Source organism: Electrona antarctica (genome assembly GCF_951216825.1).
Source record: "Electrona antarctica genome assembly, chromosome: 24".
In the NCBI taxonomy this organism is placed as follows: Eukaryota; Metazoa; Chordata; class Actinopteri; order Myctophiformes; family Myctophidae; genus Electrona; species Electrona antarctica.
In genome coordinates, this window is record NC_136803.1 from 4,790,989 (window position 1) to 4,803,683 (window position 12,695).

The 12,695-nt window shown below is 41.9% G+C and overlaps 1 protein-coding gene and 1 long non-coding RNA gene across 2 annotated transcripts in view; one reads left to right on the forward strand and one right to left on the reverse strand.

The window, feature by feature from the left end:
- filip1l (filamin A interacting protein 1-like) overlaps nucleotides 1-9,094 on the forward strand; it is a 77,750-nt gene extending 68,656 nt beyond the window's left edge. Inside the window, exon 7 of the mRNA XM_079495650.1 lies at nucleotides 8,152-9,094. Within this exon, the coding sequence (XP_079351776.1) occupies nucleotides 8,152-8,328 (177 nt within the window). The 3' untranslated portion in view covers nucleotides 8,329-9,094. The remainder of the gene's footprint in view (nucleotides 1-8,151) is intronic.
- The window catches only part of LOC306917430, a 37,540-nt gene extending 25,414 nt beyond the window's left edge, over nucleotides 1-12,126 (reverse strand). Inside the window, exons 1-4 of the long non-coding RNA XR_013789173.1 lie at nucleotides 12,017-12,126; nucleotides 10,997-11,217; nucleotides 4,621-4,704; nucleotides 3,791-3,881 (exon numbers count right to left, since the gene is read on the reverse strand). This is a non-coding gene — a long non-coding RNA (uncharacterized lncRNA). The remainder of the gene's footprint in view (nucleotides 1-3,790; nucleotides 3,882-4,620; nucleotides 4,705-10,996; nucleotides 11,218-12,016) is intronic.
- Between the last annotated feature and the right edge of the window lie 569 nt (nucleotides 12,127-12,695).

Here is a 12,695-nt window from a genome sequence, read left to right on the forward strand (position 1 = left end):
GACTCGGCACTCTTGCTTTGGTTACATTAGGAACATGTCAGGAAACATCTAGCAGGCATGTTGGACAATGTATAACATTATGTTATCCACTGTCGAAATGTTTCCAATTGACACAGAACTAAAACAACGGTATGGATACAATCAACCTCAGAGGCATTGCCCAATAAATGCATACATTTCAGAGGCCCAAATATATTCTGCATGCATCTGGGGGGGGGGGGGGGGGGTTCAACAAAAGTATTTGAATTCCCTTATGACATTATTATTTGGTAGGCCGACTACAGGAGTATCCTGGCTCTCTCTGTTCACTTGGTTTGTAACATAATCCTCTCCTTTTATTTAGCTTTTTCGCCCACAAATCATCTCTTTTCACATGACTCATCCATCCCAATTATGGGTGTGTTTCTCTATGCATATGCATTTGAAATGTGGTCGCACGCGACCGCAGGGGGAAATGTTGGCACACAGAGATGCTTTTATTTTTTTATTTTTTTATTTTTTTGTCGTGTTTAAATTGAGTCTGTATTGAAGGTCAACACAGGGGAACTGGTGGAGGAAGGCATGGAATGAAGGTGGGGTTAGAGGGGGCAGCGTAGAAAAAGGAGATTTGGGAAATCTGGAAGTTGCCGTGTATTTCACTGCCAGGTAAACCACATTTGACTGATGTCACCTCGATGACTGAGCTAATAAAATGTGTTGGGAAAGACATGGGGGAAAACCCAGCTAAACTGGAGATTTTAATTTGACAGCAGGGCTAGAATTTGGTCGCTCCAGGAATGTAATTATACGTAATGTTGTGCACAAAAAAAATAAGATATGCAAGTTAATATGAGATATCTTGAAGCCACTGTAAGGTTTGGTTATGCAATAAATCTCATAATATGACTTCAGTTGGACAGATACAGCCACAACGAAATATTGCAAGCAAAAACATCCATTGTGTTACTGTATATCACAGAATGTAACAACTGTTGTATTACTTGCGTCTCTCCAAACGCATCCAATTTAAATCTAGGCCCATTTACAGGGTGATTAAGAATAGGCCAACAATTAACTTAAACACTATATACTTTGACTGAAGCCCCCCAGGGGTGTATACTAAGACCCCCAGGGGTGTATACTAAGACCCCCAGGGGTGTATACTAAGACCCCCAGGGGTGTATACCATAGAGTATATAAAAGGATAGAGACTGATCTGGCGCGAAGCTCCGCCCCCTCCGCTATTCATGTCAGTGGAAGTTGCTCAGTGGCGTTTTGAAGCACCCGGAAGACTGCCGGAAGTCCCTCCTCCGGACCTCAACTTTGAGGTCCGGAGTGACGTATGCAACCGAGCGCTCAATGTTAAAGCCCAGCTGCACGGGGTTTCCCGGTCATGAATCCACGGGTCCGCCTGTAGTCCCTCCTCCTACCACTAGGACCCAGACCTTCAACGTTGAATAGCCTCACTGGCCCCTTGGTGTATACTAAGAAAGTCCTCTTCTGTTTACACCTCTACGCCAAAGTCTCTTCACCGGAAAAAGACAGTGTAGAAGCTCACAGCAGCGCGTTGCAATGTGCCGCGTTGTGAGCTTGTAGATCAGCTATTTTCACCAAATGTTCATCCCAGAATAGGGATGCTGGGGTTCATGTGGTTAACTGTATCCCTCCCTATAGGGATGCTGGGGTTCATGTGGTTAACTGTATCCCTCCCTATAGGGATGCTGGGGTTCATGTGGTTAACTGTATCCCTCCCTATAGGGATGCTGGGGTTCATGTGGTTAACTGTATCCCTCCCTATAGGGATGCTGGGGTTCATGTGGTTGAAATGAAATGATTACTATATTTACCCAGGGTATCTGGGCTAAGCTCAAGAACTTGTTTCCAGCCAGGCCCTGCTCATAGAACATTTCATCGTAGTGGTTCAATGCCTTGTTCAAGGGCACTTCAGCGGTGGTAATTTTAACGTGTCAGACCGCTGATTCGAACTGGCGATCTTCCGGTATCAAGACCGCTCCGCAATCCGTTCGGCCACCGCTGCCACTTAACTATATCCCTCCCTATAGCACACTCATTGTTACAGAACTGGCACAGCATCATCTTAATATACCAGTGATGGTAGGAGCTGATTTACTAATAGCCAGTGGTGGAAAGTAACTAAGTACATTTAATTAAGTACTGTACTTGAGTACATTTTGAGCTATTTGTATTTTACTTGAGTATTTCCAATACTTTTACTTCTACTCCACTACTCGGATCCAAATATTGTACTTTTACTCCACTACATTTATTTGAAAACTTACTTTGTAAATTTTGTTTGTTATTACAAAACATAGATTAACCATTTCAGCCATATTTACAAAAAGTTAATTTGAAATAGCAATAAGCTCACAATGCGTTGAATCCTTAGAGTATATATGAATAGAGACGGCACCCGGATGAAACCCTGAGGTGAAATGGACATAGTGGCCGAATTTGATATTGCAGCGTGGGCTTAAACACATGAACGCGCTGGTCCGTTGACTATCATTGTGCACGTTCACGATGACACGTGAACGCTGAATGCCTGCAATGATAGTCAGCGGCAGCGCGTTCATGTGTTTGGGCCCAATCCATCCCAGAATGCACTCTGTTCCTACCCAGAATGCACAGTGAAATCGCCTCATGCGCTTTTGAGTGGATGGGAGGAGAACTCGGGTGCCGTCTCTATTCATATATACTCTAAGGTTGAATCATGATGCATTGTGAGCTTGTAGATCTGCTATTTTCAAAAGATTTGTACTAATTTTGTAGTAATGACTACTATTGGTACTTTTAAGTACATTTTGAATTCCAGACTTTTACATTGTAACAGAATTTCTATAGTGCAGTATTGATACTTTTACTTAAGTACAGTACAAATTGTGAGTACTTTTTCCACCACTGCTAAAAGCTTATCATTACAACCTTCTTGATATCGGTTTTCTGACAAAGCAAGACAACCGTGTCCATAAAATGCTGTTGCATTATCTCAAGCACAATCGCACGCACATTAGTCACTGTCACTGCCGTGCACTGAGGTGACCCAATCAAGCATTGAATTGATACCAAAGGAATGCGGCCAGCTAAACCCGATCCACATCGGTCAGGGGGTGCAGTAAAAACCACACAGGACAGGGTGCAAACAAGATGTCTACGAGACAACCGCACAGCAGCTGGGGTCGCCGTCTGTGACCTCAATTAGCAGCTGACTCAAGCTGACTTAGGTTTGGCGAGAGAGAGCCTATACCTTCCTACACTACAGCCAAGTAGTGCATCTCCACCAACATACATACCAGTCACACACACACCGGAGGCCAAGGTCCATTTTATTGTGCTACGTGAGTCAAATTGATAGCTATACTCAATATGGAGAATTTACCGTTTTTAATTGTGTACTTTAGGCGGAAGAAAGGGGAATGTCTATTTACCCGCTCAACAATACCCACTTTGTGATATGTAAACATATCACACCCAAGGTTACGCCTGGAATAGCGACGAGAAAGTAAAATGACTACACTGTATCCCCTGCCAAAAAGATAAGCTGTGTATCAAGTGTCCGACTGCAGGCTAGAGCGGATTTCCCTGTCTTAAAGTCCACAATGATAATAATCACACAGGAATTCCTACCACCTTGACCGTCAGGCACAACAAAACCAGGGATAGGACAAAAAATACGGAGGGGGGAGTCAAGGCCTAGGCTTACTCTAAAACAAAGGGCTTCATATTCAGTGGATGTACACTGTGTGAGAGTAGCCTCTCTCTCTCTAACCGCAACCCAAGCCCCAAAACAAACCTTGTGTTTGGTTGCCATGGGGACAAATGGCGCCGGCGTTGCAGTGTGTGCACGGTGGAGGAAGTTCTTACTTCAGCTCCCGCTGCTCCTGCTGATATACGAGAGAACAAAGCATCACATTAAGGCTTGGTAAGGCATGTAAAGTCAACACTGCCTCCATGACGTTAGAGCCTGCACCATTATGTCTGTTGCCTACCCCGTAGGAACTTTAGGTCACGGTTCACTGGAGGTTTTAAAATCAATTCTCCAAAAAACCACAAGCAACTCATGACATAACACAGCATTGCGGTTTCTTCCAGGACTGAGTTTCTCAGTCTAGACTGAGTGCGGGGTTCAGCATGGGTTTAGGGAATAAAGGCAGATGTGATGAAACCAACTGTAATACGTGTGACCTTGGAAGATTTCTCACAGAGCTGCATAGATCTGCAGAAGATCACTGATAAAATGCTTAGATTCTTTGGCTATTTTCGCACGCAACTTCACAGGAGAGGAGAACATAACCTCAGTGCATCACCCTGCAATGCAGCCGTCTTTAATCCATGACAATAAAAGGTCCCAAACTCAATCTCAGTGATCAAAAGGTGTCCTTATCACTCGAGTGAGTTTACGAAACCCAATGACGGTTATTAAAACGCGGTGCTTAAGAGAGATTGTAACCAGATTGTCACTACACAAGCTATAGAAGGGTAGTCGTATGTGACCTTGAAAAATACACTCCACTCCCATCCGCAAGACAGTTGCTGCAAATTGAGCATAAAGTTTCATGACTGACCATCACCGGCTCCCTAATTAACAAGTTCCTGAACTATACATTGTAGGAATAAACATACCTGACATCCAGGCATTGTGGTGGCTTTGACCAAGAATAGACGTGTGGGGTGTTGTATGAACATAGAGGCCTTCAAAACTCTGTCCTATAAAAGAAAAGAGACAAAACAGAATGAAAGGAAAGGAGAGCATGCAGACAAAGAGTAATAACAGTGACGTTAAACTCTAGTCTAGAACACCCAAAAACTGTGTCGGGACCCAAAATACCCAAAAATTTAATGATTTATTTTCAGTAACTTCATGAAGAAATAAAAGAAAAATCGAAGACATTCCATGAATTAGAACAGATATTTAAGAAGTAGTAGTTTGGGTCCCTGGAGAATGTCTAATTTCTGTTTTGGGTCACAGGTTAAAAGGTCTGGGAACCACTGGTCTCTAGAACATAATCTAATCTGTAACCTTTGAAAGTAAGAATGCATGTTTACATGAACAGCACTACTACTGATAGCAACTCCACACACCATAAGCTTTCAACTCCATGGCAAATGAGTTCAGTCACATACCAACAGTACATTTTATGAGGGGTTTACCTTCCTGAATACACCAGCAAATAGAAGTTTTAGATCCACTGATGATTGATTGAATTTTGTATTCACAGTTCGTAGAATGGGTGCAGTTCAAACGTAAAGGTACACGTCAATACAAAACTGCTACGAGAATGAAACCAGAACAAGCACTAAGACTTGTTTACATCAGGGTCCTCCATTTTGAATTCATCAGAACATTTAAAGACGTACAAATATACACTTAAAAATCACACCCGTGTGAACTGAGTGGTGCAAGGTCTTATATAGCCTGATCAGCTGTGGTCTGACGTAATGTCAGTGACCATAGTAACCCACGTACAGGTACACACATACATAGACACATAGATACAGACAAAGCTGGTTATTGGAGTGGTTTGCACCACTCAAAGATAGATACTAATAATATTAATAAAATCGGGGAATACATTTCTTACCAAGACCTTTCTTCACCAATGTGTTTGTAAGGGTGTCTAACATCATATCCCACATTGGTTTCTAGTCAACCACCGTAGGGGGATTTTTGACAGCTGCTGAAGGTTGGGGTACCATCAACAACCAATATATGGCAAAATGTTCTAAATTTCATTATACTTTAAGTAGCATGTGACGTGTCAAACTAGGGGTTTTTCATGATTCTGAACCCATTCCAAGCAATAGTTTTGCACGGAAAACACTCCTTGGGCTAAATTTGGCCATAGCCACTTGCCCAAATGTGCACAAATGTGCTGACCTCATCACAATTGTGACGGCTATGGCCGTTTTTAGCCCAAGGAGAGTTTTTCGTGCAAAACTATTGCTTGGAATGGATTCAGAATCATGACAACCTTCTAGTTTGACATGTCACATGCTACTTAAAGCATAATGAAATTTAGAACATTTTGCCTTATATTGGTTGTTGATGGTACCCCCAACTTTCAGCAGCTGTCAAAGATTCCTATAGGGTGGTTGAATAGAAACCAATATGGGATATGTTAGTAGACACCTTTACAAACACATTGGTGAAAACAAATCTTGGTAAGAAATGTATTCCCAGATTTGACATTATTCTGATAATATTCTCTGATTATACAGTTAAAGTAATAATGTATACATTGTCATTTTCTGTTTTTTTCCCTTTTTTAGCATTCAGATTCACTTTCCATCAGGTTCGCCATAACCATAAGAAAATTGCTTAACTTGTTTTTAAAAATAAAATAAAGTTTACTGTGTGTGTGTGTGTGTGTGTGTGTGTGTGTGTGTGTGTGTGTGTGTGTGTGTGTGTGTGTGTGTGTGTGTGTGTGTGTGTGGCAGTATTTTGTCTTAATGTGCATCACAGCAAATAGTATATGAAATAGGCAACAATACTAAATGACGTAAATGTATATGCATTCCAATAAGTAATTGTGTTTGCATGGCATGATTGCAATGGCATGGCATGATGCAATGGCAAGCTCTAGTGGTCATAGATAGTACTGCATTCTATTCAGTCTCAAAAACGTAGACTGTTCAATAAACTCATTTATAACAATTTATAACCGGCTTCATAATATTATGTATGTACTCACTCGCTGAACTCTGTTTAAACCATTGATATTCAATGCTGGTGGTCCTCACTCCTGCCACTGTGTGGAGAGTATGTGCTGCCGAATCCATTTTAGTTGTCAAATCATGCAAGCCTATCAATCACTTTAGCATGGCAGTGACAGGGGAATGACTAGCCTTTTCGAACGCACCGAGTGCACCGAAGAGGGCACACCAGTGCACCAAATGCACCCAAAAGCTGTAGGAAATACTTGCCGTGAATCTATATTCATGATTAATTGATTGCCTGAGCCCTGTGGTGGAAGTTCTGGTCTGGTTTTGGTGAATTAAATAGTTCCGGTCATATGGTGGGGGACTGGGGGCTCATTAGAAATGAATTAAACCACAAAACTAGTGTCATTTGTATTGTTGACCTCGGCTATTTCTACCATATAGACTAGAGTAACTTTCGTTTTAACTTTGACCCCTCAGTCTGTCACTATTTTTGTGTCCAGTATCACTACGCCAGCAGCAGCACAAAAACATAGTACCATGACAGAGGGGTCAGATGTTATAGATGAGAGTGCTGTGGCCCGGGCCAGCCTAGCCGTCCGGCCACCTAGGCTGGTAATCCAGCCTTACAGCATGTTGCAGGTTTGACTCCCGATCCCTCCCCGGGGTACAGAAAGTGTTAAACATTATGTTGTTATGTGGCCCACCCACCAGTTCATTAAGTATACCTGGTTTTCACCTTACGGCCAAGCTACACCAGACTTTACAGCGTGCGTTTACGCACACTTATAGGTCCAGTTCTATTTTAAGTGTGCGTATGCGGGGCTCGCGTGTGCGTGTAAACACGTGCGAAAAGCCTGGTGTAGCTCGGCCGTTAGCACCACCAACCTGAACTTAAAGCGCAAACCCAAATCCTTGCAACCAAACTGTTGTGAGTAGACGCATGTAGACGAATGTAGTTGCAAGCAACCATTGAATTGAACCAATTTAATCACTTGGGTCGACTTGCATCGACATGCGCCACCAGGCGTCGACATGCAACAGGACATTTGACACTTGACCCATTGGTGTGGTTTGGGCTTAAGCCTCGCCCACAGCCGTGTGTTGTATGATAATGTGGGAGTGGTTAGGGTTATGAGGTCACTAAAGTGGTGTATTTCAATTGGGCCTTTTGACTCAAAGTCATTCAGCTTTCAGGAAGAAACCAAAAATACAGGGATGACATATTTGAATATTATAACCACACCAGGCTGGGGGTCTATTAGAGTAGTGTTAACTCCATATACACATACAAAACAGAAAAAGTACAAAAAGCACGGCACTCCATCGTTAAAGGAAAGTTGCGCTATATGGTAGACTAGAAGGGCCATAATGTAGCCCGTAACAGCCTATCTGAGAGACAAACCGCAGACAGCAATCCAATCCCACATTTTTGCATTGATTGTTGCTGGTCCTCCTTCCGTACTCATGTGCTCCACTTCCTTCTTTTCTCAGATCCCTATTGAAGCATTCCGACAACGACCTGGACCCACTAGAATCCCCAAACCTAAAGGCTGCAGCCCCCCAAAAGTAACCAACGGGGTCCCGGCACAGCCACCCCCCCCACCCACCACCCCTCAAGCTGTAGCCAACAGTAACAACAACCTGAACCTAGTCCATCGTAGATTGTGATATTATTAGAGTTCTTTGACAGTTGTATTATTTAATTTTCGTGCACCACGCCAATGTCGCTTAATGGCACAAAACATTGAGCTAACATACCTGAGCCTGAAATAGTTTAAGTTAAGCATAGCCTATAGAGCATTGCCTTCACGCAAATAAGACAGGATAAACTTAATTTGTCAACAATGCCACGCATAAATAACGGAGGAATTATAACTGCAAGCAAGCCATCATTTTTGTTTAACTGGTGAATGAAACTAAAATTCTAATGGATTCCCTCAAAGACTTTTGCATCTTTCAAGATGGAACATGTGCTCCAAAATGAATGAAACCTCTTCGGTGGTGCTGTGAAGACTGATTTATTTTCATGTTCATAGGCTTATTCATACTTAATAATGTAGACACTGTACTGTAGCCTATAATAGGCTACTGATTCTAAATTGCAATCCCAAACATTTTAGTTATAATTTGCTGTCTAGACTCTAGACCGAGATGTCATAGGCTCTCAGTAACTGATTTGTTTGTAGGCAACATAATCTACAGTAGGTAAATGAATAAATAATAGTTATGATGAAGAACACTTAGGTTAGTGATAGTTTAAAATGTATCTGTATTGTCATTTGTACTGCTGTGTGTGTAACTGTAAATCCACTCATTTCATCCAATTCTATGAATGGAATGAAGTTTCTTTTCTTTTTTTTCCTTTTTTAAAATGACAATAATGTAAATAAATGTGTAATATCTGTGTTGCAATGCAGCTTCCGTCGTGATAATCTTTCAAATTTAACATCTGTTATTTTTGGCTATCAATAAAGATTTTTTTATACCTTGCCTAGGATGGTGTTTCTCATAATTGTTATGGTAGACTCTAGGCTCGAATAATGTAGTTTGGTTAAAGTGATAACATTGTAACAATTAGTTGTTTTACCTAAGGAGAAACATTGACACTTGCAACCACCATATCACATACTGGTACATACTTTTATATTGTGTAGGTTATTGTATACAGACACAGTTTTACACTCTCTCAGTATTTCATCATGTTGAAATATGTGAAAATGCTACAGGAGCGTGTACCTCCACATGCGTTACACCCCCCTAGTGAGACCTTTCACTGTCGGGTGTAAAGAAGATGTTGGCTTGATGGCCCGGGTATCGGAGGAGACCCGAGGCTTAGCAGAGATGGAGTACTTGTAGAGAGGCTGGGGAATTGGGAATTGGCTATACTAAATTGGGACTTGAAGGGGAGAAAATGTTTTTCTTTTGTCTTGAAGGGGCATGTTTTGCACAATAACAGTCTTTTCATTATGTCTGCCCACGATCTCTGTGATTCATACAGTAGGCTACGTTTGTTTACCTCAGTCACTGATACTAAAATCTGATTTTTTATTTTTTCTATGAACCTGTGACTTGACACCCATACTGTTATAAAACGGAAATAAAAAGATTTTGAAAAGAAAGAAAATGCTACAGGAATTATACCACCCAAATTCTGAACACTGGCTCATGAATCCCATTACAGTATGTTGTTGTAAACCCATTATTATAGAAGCCATGACAACTCACCACTTTTCAGAACAGGGTACAGATAGTTTCCTGATGGATTTACACAGATTAAGACAATGTTCTGGTTATCTCTCATTTCCAAAACTAGTGTATGGTCTTCATGTTTAATATGCCCCCAGGTGCTGCCTGAAGCCTACAATATTCATTTTGGAAAACCTGACTGTGGTAAGGAACTGAGCTACAGAAGAGAACACAGAGCATTGAGATGAGATGCTACAGAAGAGTCATGGGTATCTCCTACACCCAACATGGGAAGGAAGAACGGCAAAAGATCAGCCAAGCCATCGGCCCACATTATGACCTGCTTACCACTGTCATTAAGGGTGAACTGAGGTGGTATGGACACATCACCAGATCCTCAGGCCTTGTAAAGACCATCCTGCAAGGCACCGTACGAGGTAGCCGCAATTTGCAATGCTAGATTTTTTTATAATGGGATGAATCTAGAGTTGCAATACCCTCCATTGACTCCCCACTCATCCAATTTGGTTTGCGATCTGCTTGTCTTAAACGACGTTAAACTCACCAACATTGCAGCTGTAGTCTGAATTATCCTCTTTCAATCTGCCGAGCTTGTTTTTCATAAAAATCCACCGTAGCTACTTTCTGTCAAGAAATCCTGTGCAGGTGATTCTTTTTCTAAGTGTTTTAGAAAGTTTGGAAGCACTCGTTTTTGTTAACGGGTCACGCTGCTGCCTCCTGCATTATGTGCAAATTCGAAACAGGTGGTACGCAGGGCCGTTCAGTGACATACGACGAGTGCTTCCAAACTCCAGCACTTAGAAAAATAATCACCTGCACAGAATTTCTTGACAGAAAGTAGCTCATAACACGGTGGATTTTTATGAAAAACAAGCTCGGCAGATTGAAAGAGGATAATTCAAGTTTAGACTACAGCTGCAATGTTGGTGAGTTTAACATCGTTTAAGACAAGCAGATCGCAAACCAAATTGGATGAGTGGGGAGTCAATGGAGGGTATTGCAACTCTAGATTAATCCCATTATAAAAAAATCTAGAGTTGCAAATTGCGGCTACGTACAAGGTGGCAGGAGAAGAGGGAGACCAAAGAAAAGATGGGAAGATAACACCGGAGAATTATTATGGACTCACTTGAAACTCAGCGAGGCAATGAGAGCTGCCGAGGACAGAGAGGGATGGAGAGAGAGCTGCCGAGGACAGAGAGGGATGGAGAGAGCTGGTCAACAGATCGTCTGTGGTGCCCCAACGACCCTCTGCCGAGGACAGAGAGGGATGGAGAGAGCTGGTCAACAGATCGTCTGTGGTGCCCCAACGACCCTCCAGGGTTACGGGATAGGTGAGGTGAGGTGAGACTGTGGAAAGACATACATCAATGCTCAGAAACAGGTTGATTGAACACAGTGAAAAAAGTAATGTTTATCTTTTGAATACACCAATAGTACTAAATGGTAAAACTTTATATTAATAATACTGAGTCTGACAAAGACAAGAACGAGTATGATGTTGTATTAGAGTGGTATGATGAGTCAAATTAAAGTTCTAACATGACAGCATGTGAAAGGCAGCATAACATGAACCAATGTATACACAATTTTGTAAAAGTATTGTGATACAAAGAACTTGTTACCCAATTACAACCAAATAACATATTTACCCGATTGACTTGAGTTGCTTTGGCAATTCTTATGGTTTATTCTGATTCATCAAAAACTATTCACTCACAGAATTTGGTAGCCCAAATTCTGGAGAATTTCTGAAAGAGGCCAATACTGCCACCATGTGGTTTACTGAAGCAATGCATGCAGCAGCTAGACTTGGAGAATGAGGCTGATTGATGAAAAGACGCTCAGGGCCTCTGGCCAGTGGTGGAAAAAGTACTCAATTGTTTTACTTAAGTAAAAGTATCAATACTGAAATTTATAACAACTCCGTTACAAGTAAAGGTCTGGAATTCAAAATGTAGGCCTATACTAGAGTAAAAGTAGACCTACAGTAATTAACCTACACACATGGTGCAACCATGCACGTTCCACATCAAAGGCTACAGTCAGCGCGCGGTGCACAACATTATACATGTGTGACGTTTTAGTAAAAGCATGGCCTTATACTTACCTTATAATTATTATTTATACAACTAGTTGGAATTAATACCTTCACGTGAACGTTGTGTTTTATTCAGACATAGGCTATGTCCTGGAAATGAATTGAGAGTTGACTGTGTCGGTGACTATCGGGAGGTTGTTGTTTATAGTTAATTCCGTCCGCTGCTTGTACAATAACGCACGTGAATGTAATACTCACTCAAGACTTGTAGGAATTCATTATCCCTATTCCCTCCCAGGACAGGACGTCATGTGTAGGCAGGCCAGGCTAGCTACAAATGTTTTTGTTTACAACACGTGAAGAATAGATAGATACACAACTGTTTTGTTTACTGTACCTGAACAGCTGCTGCAAACTCTGAGTGGCCATTCAATGGCTCTGTGAAAACACTGCTTCCCGTAGGCCAATCAGAGGCAGGCGGGGCGTTACCATGTCTATACTCGGACGAAAAGTAAGCATGGGACCGAGGCTAGCTCGGACGTAGAAAGAAATCACGCCTGTCCCAATGCTGGTACGACAACTCCGTTCACTATTTTGGGACCAGTCCAATGGCGGCTCTTCTACATGTGCTAGGCGTCGAGTTTTTAGTAAGACTATTACTAAAAGTACAACATAAACATTAGTTTTCACTGTGCAATAATTTAAACAGTTGTCATGTTGCAGTTGCACACATGCCTAGAATTGCTGATTTAGTAGCGGTGGCCGAACGGATAGCGGCGCGGTCTAG